This window comes from Rattus norvegicus, chromosome X, assembly GCF_036323735.1.
Source record: "Rattus norvegicus strain BN/NHsdMcwi chromosome X, GRCr8, whole genome shotgun sequence".
Classification (NCBI taxonomy): domain Eukaryota; kingdom Metazoa; phylum Chordata; class Mammalia; order Rodentia; family Muridae; genus Rattus; species Rattus norvegicus.
In genome coordinates, this window is record NC_086039.1 from 103624848 (window position 1) to 103645208 (window position 20361).

Below are 20361 nucleotides of genomic sequence, written 5' to 3' on the forward strand. Positions count from 1 at the left end.
TGTGCTCTATGTGTTGGGGTTCAGCCTTCACACGGGATCAGAGTTCTCAACTGGAAGCAGAGATATCTCTGAAAGGTGCATAATAAATATACACAGACTACTTTTCAGATACAAAGTGACAGGCACTTTTTCAAGGCTTAAAGTTTCTCTCTCTCTCACTCTTCTCTCTGCCTCTCTCGCTCACTCGCTCCAAGCTTGAGGCTGCACACACTGCATTCTCTTGCCCACTCTGCTTTTCTCCATTGTGCTCTTCTTTTCTCAAACTCACACACTCACACACACCTCTATTCATTCCCCTTTCACTCTCACACACACTCTTCACACACACCTCACACACATCTCACACACACCACATGCACTTTCACTCATACACTTATCCACACACACCTCACATTCTCTCTTCACTCTTCACATGCGCTCGCTCTGTCTCTGTCTCTGTCTCTGTCTCTGTCTCTCTCTCTCTCTCTCTCTCACACACACACACACACACACACACACACACACACACACACACACACACACCTCATGCACACCTCATTCTCTCTCCACTCACTCTCCAGTTGCTTTTCACATGCTCACACATGCTCACACATGCTCTCTCAGTTGCTCCCCTGGCTTTTTCTTGCCCCAGTCTTTTTTTTAATTGATTTTTTTCATCTTTATTAACTTGGGTATCTCTTATTTACATTACAATTGTTATTCCCTTTCCCAGTTACCAGGCCAACATCCCCCTAACCCTTACCCCCTTCTCTATGGGTATTCCCCTCCCAACCCTCCCCCCATTGCCGCCCTCCCCCCACCAGTCTAGTTCACTGGGGGTTCAGTCTTAGCAGGACCCAGGGCTTCCCCTTCCACTGGTGCTCTTACTAGGCTATTCATTGCTACCTATGAGGTCAGAGTCCAGGGTCAGTCCATGCATAGTCTTTAGGTAGTGGCTTAGTCCCTGGAAGCTCTGGTTGCTTGGCATTGTTGTACATATGGGGTCTCGAGCCCCTTCAAGCTCTTCCAGTTCTTTCTCTGATTCCTTCAACGGGGGTCCCGTTCTCAGTTCAGTGGTTTGCTGCTGGCATTCGCCTCTGTGTTTGCTGTATTCTGGCTGTGTCTCTCAGGAGCGATCTACATCCGGCTCCTGTCAGTCTGCACTTCTTTGCTTCATCCATCTTGTCTAATTGGATGACTGTATATGTATGGGCTACACGTGGGGCAGGCTCTGAATGTCTGTTCCTTCTGCCTCTGTTCTAAACTTAGTCTCCCTATCCCCTCCCAAGGGTTTTCTTGTTCCCCTTTTAAAGAAGGAGTGAAACATCTGCAGTTTGGTCATCCTTCTTGAGTTTCATGTGTTCTGTGCATCTAGGGTAATTTGAACATTTGGGCTAATAGCCACTTATCAATGAGTGCATACCATGTGTATTTTTCTGTGATAGGGTTACCTCACTCAGGATGATATTTTCCAGTTCCATCCATTTGCCTATGAATTTCATAAAGTCATTGTTTGTGATAGCTGAGTAATATTCCATTGTGAAATGTACCACATTTTCTGTATCCATTCCTCTGTTGAAGGGCATCTGGGTTCTTTCCAGCTTCTGCCTATTATAAATAAGGCTGCTATGAGCATAGTGGAGCATGTGTCTTTGTTATATGTTGGGGCATCTTTTGGGTATATGCCCAAGAGAGGTATAGCTGGGTCCTCAGGTAGTTCAATGTCCAATTTTCTGAGGAACCTCCAGACTGATTTCCAGAATGGTTGTACCAGTCTGTAATCCCACCAACAATGGAGGAGTGTTCCTCTTTCTCCACATTCTTGCCAGCATTTGCTGTCATCTGAGTTTTTGATCTTAGCCATTCTCACTGGTGTGAGGTGAAATCTCAGGGTTGTTTTGATTTGCATTTCCCTTATGACTAAAGATGTTGAACATTTCTTTAGGTGTTTCTCAGCCATTCGGCATTCCTCAGCTGAGAATTCTTTGTTTAGCTCTGAACCCCATTTTTTAATAGGGTTATTTGTCTCCCTGCGGTCTAACTTCTTGAGTTCTTTGTATATTTTGGATATTAGCCCTCTATCAGATGTAGGATTTGTAAAGATCTTTTCCCAATCTATTGGTTGCTGTTTTGTCCTAATGACAGTATCCTTTGCCTTAAAGAATATATGCAATTTTATGAAGTCCAATTTGTGGATTCTTGATATTATATCTTAGAGCTTTTAGGGATTGCAAGCTGGTTCAACCACTCTAGAAATCTCTCTGGAGGTTCCTCAGAAAATTGTCAAGCTGCTAATGTATGCTGTCTTCTGTTTCTTTTTGGAGGCACTCAGAGCTATGAGTTTTCCTCTTAGCACAGCTTTCATTGTGTTCCATAAGTTTGGGTATGTTGTGCCTTCATTTTCATTAAATTCCAAAAAGACTTTAATTTCTTTCTTATTTCTTCCTTGGCCAAGTTATCACTGAGTAGAGTGTTGTTCAATTTCCATGTATATGTGGCCTTTCTGTCATTACTGTTGTTATTAAAGACCAACCTTATTTTGTAGTGATCTGATAGGATGCATGGGATTATTTCTATCTTCTTGTATCTGTTGAGGCCTGTTTTGTGACCAATTCTATGGTCAATTTTAGAGAATATTTTGAAGATATTTACTGGCCCTTTCATTTGGGAGTCTTCACTCTCTTCTATACCTATTATCCTTGGGTTTGATCTTCTCATTGAGTCCTGGATTTCCTGTATGTTTTGGGTTAGGAGCTTTTTGCATTTTACATTTTCTTTGAAGTTTGTGTCACTGTTTTCTATGGTATCCTCTCCCCCTGTGATTCTCTCTTCTATCTCTTCTATTCTGTTGGTAATGCTGATGTCTATGACTCCTGATCTCTTTCCTAGGTTCTCTATCTTCAGGGTTGTTTCCCTTTGTGCTTTCTTTATTGTCTCTATTTCCGTTTTTAAATCCTGTATGGTTTTATTCAATTCCCTCACCTGTTTGGCTGTGTTTTCCTATAATCCTTTAAGGGATTTATGTGTTTCCTCCTTAAGGGATTCTACTTGTTTTACCCATGTTGTCCTATATTTCTCTAAGGGAGTTATTTATGTCATTCTTAAATTCATCTATTATCATCATGAGATGTGATTTTAAATCCAAATCTTGGTTTTTTGGTGTATTGGGATATCCAGTATTTGCTTTGGTGGGAGAACTGGAGTCTGATAATGCCAATTAGTCTTGGTTTCTGTTGCTTAGTCTCCTGAGCATGCCTCTTGCCATCTGGTTATCTCTGGTGTTAGCTTGTCTTGCTGCTTCTGACAGTGACTTGACCCTCCTGTAATCTTGTGTGTCAGCACTCCTGGAGACCGGCCTTCTCCCAGCAGGATCTGGGTACAGAGAACTGTGTCACAGGGTTAGCTCCAGGCACCGGAGGAAACCGGAAGGATACTCTCCCAGTCTGCCCCTAGGTTTCTGTGTAGAAGGCTCTAGGCGTGTTCCTCTTGGGCCAGGAATGTGAGCAGAAGTGTTGTTCTCCCCTGAGCTCTCAGAATTGTCTGAACTTCTTAGAGTCCAGCTCTCACCCCCATGGGATTTGGGTATAGAGAGCTGTGGGACTAGGTCAGCTCCATGTGCATTGCAGAAACTGGAATGGTCCTGTCCTAGACTCCTCTTGGGTTCCTGTGTCCTGAGGGCTCCAGGCGGATCCCTCAGAACAGAAGTGTTGGTCTTACCTCTGCTTTCAGGTTTGTCATAGTTCCTTACAGGCTTTCAGCCTCAGGTGCAGGCAGAGATCGAAAGGGTCCTGTCCCTGTCTGCCCGTGTCCAGAGGGCTCCAGGCAGGTTCCTCTTGGGCTAGGAATGTGAGCAGAAGTGGTGGTCTCACCCGAGCTCTCAGGATTGTTCACACTTCTGAGAGTTCAATTCTCTCCCCCACGGGATTTGGGTACAGAGTGCTGTGGGATCAGTTCAATTCAGGGCGCAGGAAGAAACCAGAAGGTTCCTTCCGCTGACTGCTCCTAGGTTCCTGTATCCAGAAGGCACTAGGCAGGTTCTTCTTGGGACAGGAATGTGAGCAGAAGTGGCAGGATTGTCCACACTTTTGAGAGTCCAGCTCTCTTCCAGTGGGATCTGGGTACAGAGGGCTGTGGGATGGGCTCAGCTGCAGGTGTAGGCCTAATAACCTGACTATTAGGGTTCCCAATTCTCCCTATCAAAAGACACAGGCTAGCAAATTATATTACAAAAGAAGAACTGTCGTTTTGTTATCTGTTCTCTGACATTTAAAACATTTCCATTCCTTCTTTTGAGATGTTGCCTGAGCCTCAAATTAGAGGTTATATTAAAGATTATCAATTGAGGTTAAAGTACCTGAGGTTATTTTTTTCTGCATTTTGACTAGCTATAGATTTCTTTAGTAACTTCATCTGCTGTTAAAATAAAGCTTCTTTGATGAGGGATGAAAGCTACACTTACATGTGGGCATAAGGATAAGTATTTAGAATGCAGTTAAATTATACAGTCTTAGCAGTTATCCTTAGAACAGGAGTGCTTGTCAGTTGGTTAAACAGTTCTCTGGTGTTTTCCTTACTTTGAAGCAGATTTAGTCCTTCTTCCTCATGCTCCTAGAGAGTGTGGGCATAGTTTTGGTGTAGCGCTTCACTATAGAGTAGTGCTGTTTGCTGAAGTGGTTTGGTTTCTCTCTGGAAACCTTGAGCATTTTGAAGGTAGCGAATTGGACTGGGTCTAATTCAGTTGGTGTGTGATATAGAAGGCTACATTAAACTTCTTTTATTTGAATTATGAAAGGGAATTACACTGGCTTAGAAAAATGGTCATAGTAGGTTTTCCTCTAGGCTCCATGACCTCACCAGGTACAGGTTTACAGTAGCAGGCCTGAGTTACCTCCTCAAGCAGGCATTTAGTCCAATTAAAAAATTGTTGGTTATCTTTCAAAATATATGTTTCCCTATTGCATATTTGGGGACATCTTTCCCCCTGGTCATTGTTCTTGTTCCTAGGCTTTCTGACTTTGTAAGACTGTTGATTGCTTTCCTTCATTGGCATTGGCCACTTCCATAGCCCCTTTGCATTCTGTGAGAGTTAGTACTCAGGAAGGAAGCGTCCAAGTCAGCTCCAACCCAAGTCCTCCAAGTTGTGTGTTTGAAGTGGATCGTGTCTTGAGAAATGGGTTATTGCTTTCAGGTTCAGGGAGGTACCCAAGGGCAATTGTTTGGGAACCTCATGTACTCCCCCTAACAACTTGAAGAGAGATTTTCCATGCCTAGAGGTGGGGTTTTTATTAGATGGTCTATGGTTTGGGGAGAAGCCTTATCACTCCAACTGTCATACTTCATGCAAACTGTGTATATATGCACACACCCTGTCTCTCGAGCACCCCTCCACGTGGTCCCTTTTCACTTTCCTGGCTTCTGCACTTTGTCCATATAAAATACTCACGTCTAAAGGTGCAGAGCTAGATGCTCACAGATCAGTGCCTAGCCCAGTTGTCATCCAAGAGGCTTCAGCCAGCAACTGATGGAGACAGATGCAGAGACCCACAGGCCAAACATTAGGTGGAGCTTGGGGAATCTTGCAGAATTAGGGGAGAAAGGATTGTAGGAGCCAGAGGGGTCAAGGACATCACAAACCCATAGAATCAACTAACCTGGGCTCATGGGGTCTCACAGAGATTAAACTGACAACCAGGAAGCCTGCAAAGGACTGAGAGGAGATGGAAGACAAATTGTGGTTAGGATGTAAATAATAATAATAATAATAATAATAATAATAATAATAATAATAATACAATAGATGTTGAGCTATGATCTATAAATAACAGTCAACATGCAGTGTTTGTCTTTCTTTTTCCGTATGATCACACTCAGCCTAGTATTTTTTTAGCCTGCACAAAAAATAAGCTCCAAATGGACCAAAGACTCTAATGTGAAGTCAGAAACACCGAAACTTAAAGAAGTAGAAAATATGGAACACATACACAATGGAATTTTATTCATCTGTAAAGAAAAATGAAATCATAAAATTCATAGGTAAGTGGATGGCACTAGAAAATAGCCAGTATACAGGCTACAGTTGTGTAGCTTGGTCTTCTTGTGGGACAGGAGCTATCTGTGACTCTTTTTGCCAGCTTTTCGGATCCTATTCCTCCTACTGGGTTGCCTAGTCCAGCCTTACTATAAGTGGAGGTTCCTAGTCTTATTACAACTTGCCATGTTTGGTTTATATCCATAGAAGGCCTGTCCTTTTCTGAACAGAATGGAAGAATGGATGGGGGACAGAGGGGATGCTGGGGGAGGAACTGAAAGGAGAAGCTGGAAGACAAATTGTGGTTAGGGTGTAAACAATAATCATAATCATAATCATACAATAGAAGTTGAGCTATGATGTATAAATAACAGTCAACATGCATTGTTTGTCTTTCTTTTTCTGCATTATCACACTCAACTTAGTATTTTCTAGTGTCATCCACTTATCTATGAATTTTATGATTTCATTTTTCTTTACAATGAATAGAATTCCATTGTGTATGTGTTCCATATTTTCTATTTCTATAAGTTTCAGTGTTTTTGGCTTCACATTGGAGTCTTTGATCCATTTGGAGTTTATTTTTTGTGCAGGCTAAAAAAATATTGTTCTATTTTAATTCTTCTACATAGGGATATCCAGTGTCCCTAGCACTATTTGTTGAAGATGATGTCTTTCCTTCATTGTGTATATTTTATTGGCATTTTATGGGTTGTATTTACATATGTTTATGTTTAAGACTTTTATTCTATTCCACTGATCTATATTTATATTTTGTGCCAGTAGAAGGCTGTTTTTATTAGAACAACTCTGTAACCTATCTTTGAAATCTAGCATGGTAATTCTTCCAGCACTGTCTTTTTTTTCCCCTGAGGATTGACTTGGCTGCTGAGGGTCTTTTGCAGTTTTGTATCAATTTATGATTTTTTCTGTTTCCATGAAGAATACTGTGGGGATTTTGATTGGGGTTGCATGAATATGTAAATTGTTACATATGGTAGGACAGTCATTCTTACAGCATTACTTTTACCAGTTCATGAGCATGGGAAGTCTTTTCATACTCTAGCGTCTTTTTCAATCTCTTTGAATAGTTAAAGCTTTAAATGTAACAGTGGTCCACCCACTTGGCTAGGACTCTTTTTTTTAGTCGATTTTCAGTGGGAATGATTCTTTGCTCTCTTTCTGATCATATTTGTTATTGGTATATGAGGTTACTGGATAGGTGGGACTTTCAGTGGAGGGAGAGAGACATCAATCTACCCCAAAAACCTTCAACCCAAAATGAGCCCTGCCTATAAGATGTGCATGGATGGAGCAGAGACTGAGGGGATGGCCAACTAATGACTGGCCCAACTAGAGACCCATCCCACGGGAGAGAGCCAACCCCTGATGCTCTTAAAGATATTCTGCTATCCTTTGCAGACAGGATCCTGTCTTCTGAGAGGCTTCATCCAACAGCAGATGGAAACAGATGCAGAAACCCACAGGTAAACATTAGGTGGAGTTCAGAGAGTCTTGTAGAAGAGTAGTGGGGAGAATTGAGGGAACCAAAAGGGTCATGGACACCATAAGAAAGACCTACACAGTCAACTGACCTGACTCATAGGGGCCCACATAGACTAAACGGCCAACCAAAGAACATGTATGGGCTGGACCTAGGCCTCCTGCACATTTGTAGCAGATGTACAGTTTGATCCTAATGGGGGTCCCCTAACAATTGGAGCCAGGGCTGTCTCTGACTCTGTGACCTGCCTTTGGATCCTCTTTCCCATACCCGTCACACCTCAGTAGGAGAGGATGTGCTTAGCCCTGCTGTGGCTTAATGTACCAGGGTGGGGGAATGAAGGAAGGGGGGTATAAGGGTGGGGCTAAGAGAAGAGGAGGGAGGGCGCTTCAATCAGGCTGTAGAGTGAGTAAGCAATGGAGAAAAGCATAGAAAAACTACTAAATTTTTTAAAGTTGATTTTTGTAAATTGCCACTTTTCTGAAAGTGTTGATCATTTCTAAAATGTTTTATGGTATAATTTTTGAGATATCATGTATGATAACATATCATCTGCAAGTAGAGATAATTCAACTACTTTTCCTATTTGTATGCGTTTTATTTCCTTCTCTTGTCATATGTCTCTAGCTAATACTGCTTCATGCACTATATTCAAAAGGAGTGGGGATAATGGGCAGCCCTGTCTCATTTCTCATTTTAATGTGATTGCTTTGAGGTTTTTCTTTGTTTAGAATAATGTTGGCTTTGGGTTTGTCATATCTAGCCTTTTGTTGAGGTATGTTTCCTGCAACCAACTGTTCCTAGTATTTTATCATGAAGGTGTGTTACAGTTTGTCAAAAGGCCTTTTGGGCATCATGTGTTTTTTTTTAAAGTCCATTTATATGTTTTATTTCATTTAATGACTTATGTATGTTCAACTATCTGAGATAAAGCCAACTTGATTGTAGTGGATGATCTGTTTAATATATTCCTCCATTCAGTTTGCCAGTATTTTATTGAGGATTTTTGTATCTATGTTTGTCAGGGATATTGGCTCATAGTGTTGTTGTTGCTGTTGTTTTATGTCTTTACATGAATTTAGCATTAGGCCAATACTGGCTTCACAGAAGGAACTTCGAAATATGTCTTCTGTTCCTAATTTTTGAATAATTTAAGAACTAGCCTTGTAGAATCCTGTCGTGAATCCATTTTGCCTAGGTTTTTGTTGATTTGTTTCATTGTTTGTTTTGTTTGTAGTTTGATTCACTCTACAGCCTGATTGAAGCCCCCTCCCTCCTCTTCTCCTAGCCCCACCCTTATACCCCCCTTCCTTCATTCCCCCACCCTGGTACATTAAGCCACAGCAGGGCTAAGCACATCCTCTCCTACTGAGATGTGACAGGTATGGGAAAGAGGATCCAAAGGCAGGTCACAGAGTCAGAGACCGTCCCTGCTCCAATTGTTAGAGGACCCACATGAAGACCAAGCTGTACATCTAAATGTGTAGGGAGGCCTGCGTCCAGCCCATACATACTCTTTGGTTGGTGGTTCAGTCTCTGTGAGCTCCTATGAGTCCAGGTCAGTTGGATGACTTTTAAATTATTGTTTCAGTTTTGTCATTTGTTATGTGTCTATTTAAATTATTGGTTTCTTCTTCGGTTTAACTTCAATGGTTTGCATGAACCTAGGAATTCTTCTATCTCTTTATGGACTTTCTAAGTTAATGAGTATAGTTTTTTTTAAGTATTTCCTTATTCTAAATTTCTTTGATGACTGTTAAAATGTTTCCTTTTTCATCTCTGCTTCTGTTAACTTGGGTTAGTTCTTTGTTTTAGTTAAGTCTGTCGGTCTTGTCTATCTTCTCACAGATCTAGCTCATAGATTTGTTGATTCTTTGTAATTTTTTGTTGCTATTAATTAATTTCTTCCATGTTTCATTATTTCTTGCCATCTACTGCATTTGGGTTTGATCTGGTTTGGTTTCTCCAAAATCTTGACATTTTGTTATTAAGTCATTTGTACACTTTCTAGATTAAAAAAAATACAGGCACTTGGAACTATACGTTTCCTTTTTAGGACCACTTTTATTTTATTTTTTTATTTTTATTTTTATTTTTATTTTTTTTTTTTTGGAGCTGGGGACTGAACCCAGGGCCTTGTGCTTGCTAGGCAAGCGCTCTACCACTGAGCTAAATCCCCAGCCCCTAGGACCACTTTTAATGTGCCCCATAGTTGTGTTGTGTTTTATGTAGCATGCAGTTTTCTACTATCCCACTTTAAGCTTCAGGAGGTGGGGAGCTGCGCTACCAGCCCTGCCCAGGTTCCCTTGGATCTGAGGATGAAAGACACACACATTTTATTTTCAACCTGCCTTCTTGGTTCAATTGCTGGGCACTTCTAATCTCCCTAATCTTCTGCAGCTAGCACAGCTACCATGCCCTTCCCAGTATTCTTAGCTCAGCACTCTAAATCTTCTCTCAACTTTAGTTGCTAGTTACCTCCTTCTTGTCCAGCAACCTAAACCTACCCATTCTGCCCAGTTCATTGGCTGATAGCATCTTTATTGATGGGTCAAGAACCAATTGGAGAACAGGACCTTAGCATCAGAACCACATTTTATAGTTGCGCATTTCATCTAATCCCAGGGAATTTTTTTTTTTTTGGGGAGCTGGGGACCGAACCCAGGGCCTTGAGCTTCCTAGGTAAGCGCTCTACCACTGAGCTAAATCCCCAGCCCCATAATCCCAGGGAATTTTAAATCTATTTCTTGTTTTCTTTTTGACCTACTCATCATTACATAATGTATCATTTAATCTCCATAAATTTGCATAATTACTAGATTCATTTACTGTTCATCTTAAGCTTCATTGCATTCTGTTTAGATAGTATATATGGTTATTTCATTATTTCTGGATTTGATGTCAGTTGTTCTGTGTCCCAGGATGTGGTCTCATTTTAGAGAAGCTTCCATGGGTTATTAAGTAGAATTATATTCTTTGATGTTTAGGTGAAATATTCTGTTGATGCCTGTTAAATTCATTTGATGTATTACATTGTTTAATTCTATTTATTTTTCATCCAGATGACTTATCTATTGAAGAAAGTGAGGAACTGTCAACACCCACTATTACTGAGCTAGACTTACTTTGTGTATTTAATTCCAATAATACTATGTATTTTTTTGTTATGAAATTGGGTACACCAGAATTTGGTGTATATAACTTTAAGATGGTACTATCTTCTTAGAAGATTGTTCTCTTGGTTAGAATGATGTGTTCTACTTTATCTCTTTTTGATTAATTTTACTTTGAATTCTATTTTGTCAGACATTAAGATTTGTGACATCAGCTTGCTTCCTGTTTCCATTTCTTTGGAATTATTTTTTTCCCTTTCACTTTACTTATCCTTGAGAGTAGGTTCAATTTCTTGTAGGCAACAAAAATCTTGAGTTTCTTGTAGATAATGACAACAACAACAACAACAACAACAACAACAACAACAACAACAACAAAAACCCCATGAATTTTGTTTCTTAATTCATTTAAGTCACCTGTATATTTTGATTGGTGAGTTGAAGCCATTAATGTTTATAGAGTTGTTGAAACATGTGTTGATTACAGTCATTTTGTTGTTTTATTTTTGTTTCTTGTTTGTGTTCATAGTCATACTTTTCACCTCAGTACTTATAACAAAATTTATTTTTTCTATAGTCTCTTGGCTATGCTTATTTCTCTCTTCAGCTCTGAGGTGCTGCTTCCAGTATTCTCTGGTTTGATAGACACATTTTAAGCATATATATATCATGGAAAGATTTTCTTTAATGTTCAACTATGACAGATAGAGTTTTTCTGGGTAAGTTGGCTAAGTTGATGTCACTGGCCTTTTAGAACTTGGAGTACATTACTCTAGGCTCCTCTGGCTTTAATTTTTCCCATTGAGAAAATAGCTGTTTTTTTGGATGAATTTGTGTGTGTGTGTTTGTGTGTGTGTGTGTGTGTGTGTGTGTGTGTGTGTGTGTGAAACTTATGGCTTTTATTTTGCAGCTTTCATATCCTCTATTTATAGATTAGATTATTTATACAAAAATAAATGTATGTTTTAACTGTGATATGCCTTGGGGAATTTAGTATCTGGTCCTGTCTAGTTGGTGCTCTCTCATATATGTATGAGTATGTCTTTGATTTGGAGAATTTTCTTCTATAATCCTATTGAAGATCTGACCTATGCTTTTAACCTGGGACTCTTATCCTCTTATGCTCATGATTCAGAGATTTTTGTCTTTTCAAGGTCTTCTGTGTGGTTTCCCCCTATGACTTCTTTCTACTTGAGTCATTCTACTTGTGATGCATTTACCTGCATTTTGTAATTGAGTTTTTCAATTCTGCCTTCATCTCAGCTTGAGTTCTCAGCAATATTTCTACCTCTGGGCTTTTCATATTGTTCGTGATTTGAGATGCGACTTTGTGTGTGGACTTGTTTCATTGGTTGCTTGTCTGATATCATTTTCTGGCTTATCTCACACTGGGCTGGCGCAGGAGCTGCATCTAGGCAGGAGAGTATAGGGATGACACTCAACAGTGAGGTGCTGAAGAGCTCACCAGGGGTTGGGGATTTAGCTCAGTGGTAGAGCACTTTAGGGTTAAGCAGTTACATTTATTCTCAGCATTTAACAAGTTATGGATTTCTGCATTAACCATAACCGAATAACTGCTTGTTTCCTAATGAAGCCTCTCTGATCCAAGATTAAGAACAACACAAGTCAAACTAGGCAGTGGTGCACACCCAGCACTGGGGAGGCAGAGTAGAGAAAATCTCTGTGAGTTCAAGGCCAGCATGGCCTACAGAGTGAGTTCCAGGACAGCCAGGGCTACACAGGGAAACACTACCTCGAGAAAACAAGAACAAACAAAAAGAACAGCGCAAATCTTTGAGTATAACCATAAATATTTATGAAGCTGTTTGACTTCATAACCATTTACCAAAATAAGAATAGCAGATTTTATTCTAGAATCAATGATGAATTTTTAATTAGGCATACAATACCAGGCATGAAATCTCTCTGGTGGATTAAATCACAAATGGAAGCAGAAGTCACTTCCTTAGCCCCATAACTGTCCTGCCACTGTTGAACCAAGGGCCACATCTTGTCTGGTAGGTAGCATGAGGGTTTAGCATGAGATAAGACCAGTGATGTCTTTTCTTCTCCAACAGCCTGCATAGTGCTTTCCAACATTATGAAATCTGTCCAGCAGCGAGTTTCCTGGGCAGTTCAAGATTGATTTATCTAATGGGGTCAATATAACATGTATCCTGGGACTAGTCATGTCTAATTCCCATTACATAATTATTAATGGAGTAAAAGGAAAGCCCAACTTTAACAATCACTGCCTCAAAGGAGTAACACATGTAGAATTCTTTGGGGATGCAAAAATGAGTTTTTCTACTTCAATATACAAAAAATATATTGAATTCACACATCCACTTTGGGTTGAGTGGATGTGATGGAGTTGAATAGCTTTGCTTCCTTTTCCATGACTCTTCTGTCTTTCCTTATTACCTAAAACTACCTTCTCTTTGTCTCATTTATTAAATCTTTGGGTTTTACCCACACTTTACCTATTTGAGAGGAGTTACATAACCTGAACTTTTCTCTTTTATTCTCTTTTATTCCATTAAAGCTAATTATTTTCAAATAATTTTTATTATATTCAAATGTTCTATTATAATGTTAGCTAATGTGTAATTTGTATTACATCAGTTAATATATAATTGGTATTGCTATATAAAATAAAGATGGTTTTAAGAAAAAAGAGAACTTAGTCTTTTAAAATATTGTTTTTCTGACATACAGCAAAAAAAAGTGTGATTCTTCAGCAATGGAATCTTAATAGCTAGTTATGGTGTGCAGCAAAGAATGTGGCAATAGCCCCTGTTGTTTTAAGTGCCTCTGGGGCAGTGGTTCTCAACCTTCCTAATGCTGTGATCCTTTGATACAGTTCCTCATGTTGTGGTGACCTGCAACCCGAAGATTATTCTCGTTGTTACATCACAACTGTAATTTGGCTAATGTTATGAATCATAATGTAAATATCTAATATGTAGGATATTTGATATGTTACCCTGGTGAAGGGTCATTCAACCCTTAAGGAGGTAGGGACCCATAGGTTAAGAACCACTGCTCTGAGGCCTCTTTAATCAGTAACACGCAGTGCTTGCCACTTGGATTTTTATTTAATAACATGTCTTCTGGGAGGGTACCTCTTTTCAAACTCCTTTGTCTTCAAATTATAGTTTACATTTTGCTTGCATCTAGTTGTTTTCCTTAAGGCTTCTTCATACATTCTGTGTCTGGGTTGACCTATCACCTTCTTCCCCCCAACCCACTCCCATCCCACCCCCAGTTCTTTTACATCGTATGTGACCAAATGAGTTTTTAGTCCAAGTGAAGAAAAAGGAAGCAAAGTGACTTTTGCCCCAGCCCTCTGGTTGGTTTCTCAGGGACAGAAGTCTGCTTTAGCCAGGGGCAGTGATGGGAGTTGTAATAGGCGGATTTCTGTCCCTTAGGAAATCCATGAGACATTGAGAGAAAAACATGGAAGAACCAAGAGCCCTCTCTGCAGAGTGTTGCTAGGCTACCTGTTCCCTCTCAAGCTGCAGTACTAACAGTCCTTTCTACTGGCATCGGAAACAGAGGGAGAACTGAAGGGTAGCAGAAATGGAGTGCAGGGAGGAGCAGGCAGCTCACACAGTTCAGCTCCCTCCGGGAGTGCAGGGGCACTCAGTATCCCTCCGCTGCTCCCTCCTGCTCCACATCTCCAGACCACCTTCTCCCTGTAGTCCCCCCTTCCCAAAGCCCTCATACACTCTAGGTTTAAGCCATCTCACACACTGTTGTGGCTCCAAAAATATAAAAAAAAAAGTGGTGGTGGTCTCTGGTTAGGTTGAACAGGGGTCTGCAGACGCCCACTGGTACGACCCGCCCCTCCAAGAGGAGTGGGGCTGTCTATGGCCCCGCCCACTCCGAGTCGGAACTACGGTGGGTCAGGGAGGGGGCGTCGAGCCCTGTGCGCCGAATCCCTCCGCCCCCTTCCCGACACCCTCCAGGAGAGCTGTGCTTGCCGCAGTCTACGCAGCCCTTACCCGTTTGGTGCAAAGACGTAGGGGCGGGACACGTCCCTGCCATTCCACTCGCGCGCAAAGTGGTGGGGGCTCCGTGAAAGGATCTGCTAAGGACAGAGAACAGCCGGGAGCAGGAGGGGGACGCGGGGGTGCCGGGGGACCTGGGCCGTGGCCCTGGCCAGGCAAGTGGGGGTGTGTCGAGGGCTCCGGGCGGTCCAGCACTGCAAACCACTGCCCAGCCGGACAGTCCAAGTGGAGGCCAGCGGGTCGCGGTTGCTCCCTGGAGTGTGTGCTGTGCCTGGAGACCCCGGGCGCTGGGGGAAGCAGGAGCCCGAGTAGAGCCCTGGGCATAGGGTGGCAGCTAGAGAGTCTTGAGTCTGAGGGTCCGGAGGCCTGCGGAATAGCAGGCTTTTCCCCCTGGCCCTTCTTGGTGTTTGGGCCTTGCTAGGGATGTGGGGGGAGGCGCCTATGGGAGAAATGGCGGCGCGGGAGCTGGGGTGGTAGTGCCCCTTGGAGGTTGCTGTTGGGTTGGGGCAGATGGCCAGCTCTGGAGATGGCTCAGTTCTGCATGATGAGTCGCCTTTCTACTTGGGCCCTTATTCCAGAAAGGGGTCCTTGTGCCCTGCATCGTGGGTTCTGTCTCTTCCAAGAGGTTCCTGCTTGGTGGCAAAGTCTCCTGTCAGAATAGTAGGAGTGGTGCATTCTGGGGAAGGGGAAACATAATTAGAGGGATGATTATAAAGACACCAGAACATAAGAATGCAATGTTCATTTGCCTTCAATAAAGGATTGTTTTATGGCCTTTATATTTAGACTCTTTCTTGTACCTAATTTACTTCAAGGAATTGGTCATGATAAAGAGTTGGTCATATACACAGAACTCCTGGCTATATAAATATTATGACATTATTCTATCTTTTAGATTCAGGATCTATTTCTCAACATTTCACGTTGAACATTTGTTTTAATGTTCAAATGGAGTTAAAGTAAAGGAGAACTTTTTGTGCAGGTGAGTATTCAATTTAGAATATTTGAAATCACTACTGGATTTAAGTGTCTGGTTTTGGCCATATATCATCTTCAAGCACTTTTCTTAGTCCCTTATACTTTTATACAGAAGCAATACCAGAAAAAAAAAAGTGCTGTTTCTGAAGGTGGGCATTTATTTGGGTCACACATGAGAGTTGATAAGAGATCATTTACTTGGTTCCTTATTCTTTAAAGGAGGTGTTTGAACTTGGGCTTTGGAAATCTATCCATAAACTTAATAATTTTATACCATGGTCAACAGTCTTTATTTTCCTCAGTATCTTTTGCTTTTTATAGTTTGACTCTTCTCCAGCCAGAGGACTCTTCTTTAGTGGGAAGGATAGCATCTCCACAGGATCCTGCTTTGTGGTAAGGTTGGCATTGATAGCACATGAGTCAAGATCTAACTCTACGAGGGGAGCCAAGTATTTGAAACATGACCTTAAAAGTATTGTATTCATTCGCTTCCCCACCTTCTTCCCAAATAGAGTTGCACGTGTTCCACTATTTCTATACCTTGGAATTTTTTCCTCAGGGAAAGAAATTTAGTCCTTGAATGGGAAAATGCATGACTTTAGAGTAAGGAGAATGCATATTCAGACAGATTACAGGTCTTGAGCACAGCTGAAGAATAATTGGGGCAGGGCTGACAACATGTGGAAGACATTTAACAACCTTGAGTGTACAGAAACACACGCTATAAACCTTTTCAGGGGTGTTCTGTCATCTCAGTCCTTTTAGTAGGTTTTGTTGTTGTTTCTGATGTTGCCTTTTGCCTCTGTCTTTTTATCCATAAACCTGTTTCTTTCTAGGTTCCTGTGGAGCTATGTTTCTCAACCTGTGGGTTGTGACCCCTCTGGGGAGGCATCGAATGATCTTTTCACAGTGGTTACATATCAGATATCCTGAATATCAGCTCTTTACAATAACAGTTCATAACCTTTGCAAAATTATAAAGTAGCAAAAAAATAACTGTGATTTAGATTCACTATAATGTGAGGAATTCTTTTAAAGGATTGAAGCATTAGAAAGGTTGAGAACCACTGCTGTAGAGACTTGTAAGTAGTTGTTCACATTAGAAAGTAAGCAAGAGAATAAGACTTTATTAGGATTTGAGGCAAATATGAATGTGAGCGTGAAGACACACCGATGAAACAGATCTTACCTTGGACCCCATGTTTTCCAGCTTTCCTGACGTTGCTGCCCTCACATTCCTTACAGAGAGTGGGAGGCCAGTGAGCAAAGATTGTGTCAATAGGTAATTAGCAGATACTGGCTCAGAAAATGTAAAGAGAAGCTATAAGAGAGAACAGGGTACGAGAAAGTGTTAGGATTCATGGAGAGAAAAGTTGAGGTCAGTCTGTCAAATACTCAAAATTCTAACCCCACATGTATTTTTGTCTATAGTTCTGCCTTTGAAGTTGCTTGAACGGCTTTTGGACAGTGGAAGTGAGGAGGGAGGAACTAATCCTGTCACATCTGTACAGCCCTTCTGACAGCCTGTAAGTACCAGTATGGGACCAAAGGGGCTGGGTGCTCCTGAGCTTCTCCTACTCCTGCCATCTTCCCTGGTATCACTGTTGTGGATGGTGGAGAGAAAAGAATGGGCTGGAAGTAAAATGACATAGCAGAGTCTTCGATTCATCCACACCTTCAACCCCACAATTCACATCTCCTTTCATGGCCTTCTGTGTAGCTATCGGTATAAAAGACCAAAGTTGGAGGACGCTCAAAGTCTTTCTTTTTCCTACCTTAGGTCTTTCTCCACTGGTAGACTTGGATTGGGAGAAGATTGCTTTCAACGGGTCTGCCTTTGGAAATCATCGCCTTCTCCCTAACCTGAGTGTGTCTTTAATTTGTCCCTATCATTGATAGAGACCGTATGTCAAAAAAGGGGAACTTTGTAACAACTGAAGTGACAGTTGCCTTTGACTCTTTCTGCCCAGTTTATCACTGGCCAAGTTACCAAGTATAAAGATACCAGCCTGGAACAGAGAACTAAGGATAAGACTGGACAGGTGTATATAACTGTGCTTCAACCATGACTGGCTCAAAGAATAAGGCTCGGGCTCAGGCTAAACTGGAAAAGAGGGCAAGTGCACAAGCCAAAGCTGCAGCAGAGAGAGAGGCTGCTAATGCAGGCAGAGGTGCAGGCAAAAACCGGGACAAAGGGAAGGGTAAGGCAGGCTCTAAAACAGATGCAGTGGCAGAGGCGAAGGCGGGCTCTAAGAGCAAGGTAGTTGCTGAGACAAAAGAAGGAGCAAGACCAGAATCTAAGGCTGTAGCAAAAGGCACATCAGATTTCAACCATAAGGCTGAGAACAAGTACGCTAGATCCGCACGTAAAGATAAGCCCAGTAGTGATAGCTGGTTTTGGGCTGGAGAAGATTCTGGTATCAATTCCTGGTTCTGGAAGGGAGAAGAGGTTAGTAACAATTCTGTTGCCAAGTGTGAAAATAAACCTAGTACTAGTATCCAGGCCCGTGTGGAGGAGCACACGCCTAGAACCAGCCACAAGTCTAGGTCAGGAGCTGAGGAAGAGGAGGAAGAGAATGTTATAGGGAACTGGTTTTGGGAAGGAGATGACACTGGTTTTGATTCTGATCCTAAACCTGTGTTCAAAATAGTAAAACCTCAGCCAGTAGATGAAATAAATGAAAAGGATAGGCCAAAGGACTGGTCCGAGGTAACTATCTGGCCCAAAGCTCCTGCTGTAACTCCAGCAGTGTTAGGTTATAGATCTCAGGACTCATCTGAGGGAAGGCCCTCTTCATATATTGTTCTGGCCTCAAATGAAGAGGAAACTTCAACAACCTGTACTAAGAATACTCGTTCAAGCCTCCAGCCTATACCTGAGTATCCATTTGGATCTGATCCTTGCATACAGACCTTAGATGAAATTAGACAGCAAATCAAGATCAGAGAAGAGAATGGCATCAAGCCCTTTGCTTGCCCTTGCAAAATGGAGTGCTATTTGGATTCTCCGGAATTTGAAAAGCTTGTTAACATACTTAAGTCAACTACTGATCCCCTTATTCATAAAATAGCACAGATTGCAATGGGTATCCATAAAGTTCATCCGTTTGCCCAGGAATTCATTAATGAAGTGGGTGTGGTGACGCTTATTGAAAGCTTGCTCAGTTTTTCTTCCCCTGAAGTTAGTATAAAAAAGGCTGTTATTACTCTGAACTCTTCCGGGGATGACAGACAACAAATGGTTGAATTTCATGTTAAGCATATGTGTAAAGAAACGGTATCTTTCCCCTTGAACTCACCTGGCCAGCAATCTGGATTAAAGATAATAGGGCAGCTGACGACTGAGTCTGTCCATCACTACATTGTAGTTAGCTACTTTTCAGAGCTTTTCCATTTGCTGTCCCAGGGAAATCGTAAGACTAGGAATCTTGTTTTGAAAGTATTTTTGAATATGTCTGAAAATCCCAAGGCAGCCAGAGATATGATAAATATGAAGGCATTAGCAGCATTAAAACTCATCTTTAACCAAAAAGAGGCAAAAGCCAATCTTGTGAGTGCTGTGGCCATCTTTATTAACATAAAGGAGCATATTAGAAAGGGCTCAATTGTAGTAGTTGATCACTTGAGTTACAATACTCTTACTGCCATATTCCGTGAAGTTAAAGGGATTATTGAAAGAATGTAAAATGACCAAGAAATTGAAGAGAACACTGAACAGTGTCCAAAATCTGATTGGCTGTACATTCCCAAAGAGTTTTGCATAATATTTTGGTAATTACTGCTCACACATTTTTGTCTTAACATCTTTTACATATTATTACCTGTGGCAGGTTCTAGATCAAAGCTGGAACATTTTTGATGTATCAAATGAATATTACATCTTGAGATAAAAAGTTTGTTGATTTCTATCTTATCTAGATTAGCAGATTTTTAACATTTTACTTAAGGAAACTGATCCAACTCTCAAAAGTACAGTGTCTTGAGGAATAGTATCTGCTTAGGTCTGTTTGTGGCTCCAGGTAGCAAAAAGAAACTAATGGTCTTGTGATCTAGTTACAGAAATAAGGCATATGGAAATAAAGATATGTGATGGTACTTACACTGTGTGTGTGTACATGATATAAACATATATATGCCTATTGCCAAATGTGTACTCTTGACTCAAAAAGGAGGGAGGTCACTATACGCTATTAAATAGAAGAGTGATTTCTATATCCCTCTTTATCCAACTGCATCAAACATTTCACTGAAGAATACAGAATGGCCCTGAAGTATACAAATCTATAATATATTCATTTTAAAATTTGCTTTTATAACTAAAATTCCAATTTTACACTATTTTATCTGTCACCTCAAAGAAGAAAAAGGTAAGCATGAAAAGAATATATTTTTATTATCAGTTGCTATTACACACTTATATTGGCATATTTTACAACTTTTATTTTTTATGGTGATCCTGTGAACTAGTTAACTCATTTTTTTATCTCACTATACCACTTTTACACTCATTCCCTCTTTTAGGTGATAGCCTTCACAGCACAGAGACTGTTTTGGTTTTAGTAGTAGTTTAATTTTCTGATGAATAATGTCCCCTACCAGGTTAACAGCTTTTGGCTTCCTTCACATTCAGGTTGACTAGTCAGTTATCTGGCTAGATGCCAGATGGAGTGTCTGAAATGAGTACGTGTACTATACCAGGCCGTGTCTAGAAACCGATATCCAAAACTTTATCATGTAAATAAGGTG

General features: G+C 41.1%; 1 protein-coding gene across 1 annotated transcript; it reads left to right on the plus strand.

The window, feature by feature from the left end:
* Nucleotides 1-14518: 14518 nt before the first annotated feature.
* Nucleotides 14519-19714, plus strand: Gprasp3 (G protein-coupled receptor associated sorting protein family member 3). The gene is made up of 5 exons (NM_207611.3): nt 14519-14796; nt 15539-15619; nt 15937-16008; nt 17047-17141; nt 17396-19714. The coding sequence occupies exon 5, from the start codon at nt 17681-17683 to the stop codon at nt 19298-19300; it is 1620 nt and encodes a 539-aa protein (NP_997494.1). The 5' UTR covers nt 14519-14796; nt 15539-15619; nt 15937-16008; nt 17047-17141; nt 17396-17680; the 3' UTR covers nt 19301-19714.
* The last annotated feature ends 647 nt before the right edge of the window (nt 19715-20361 follow it).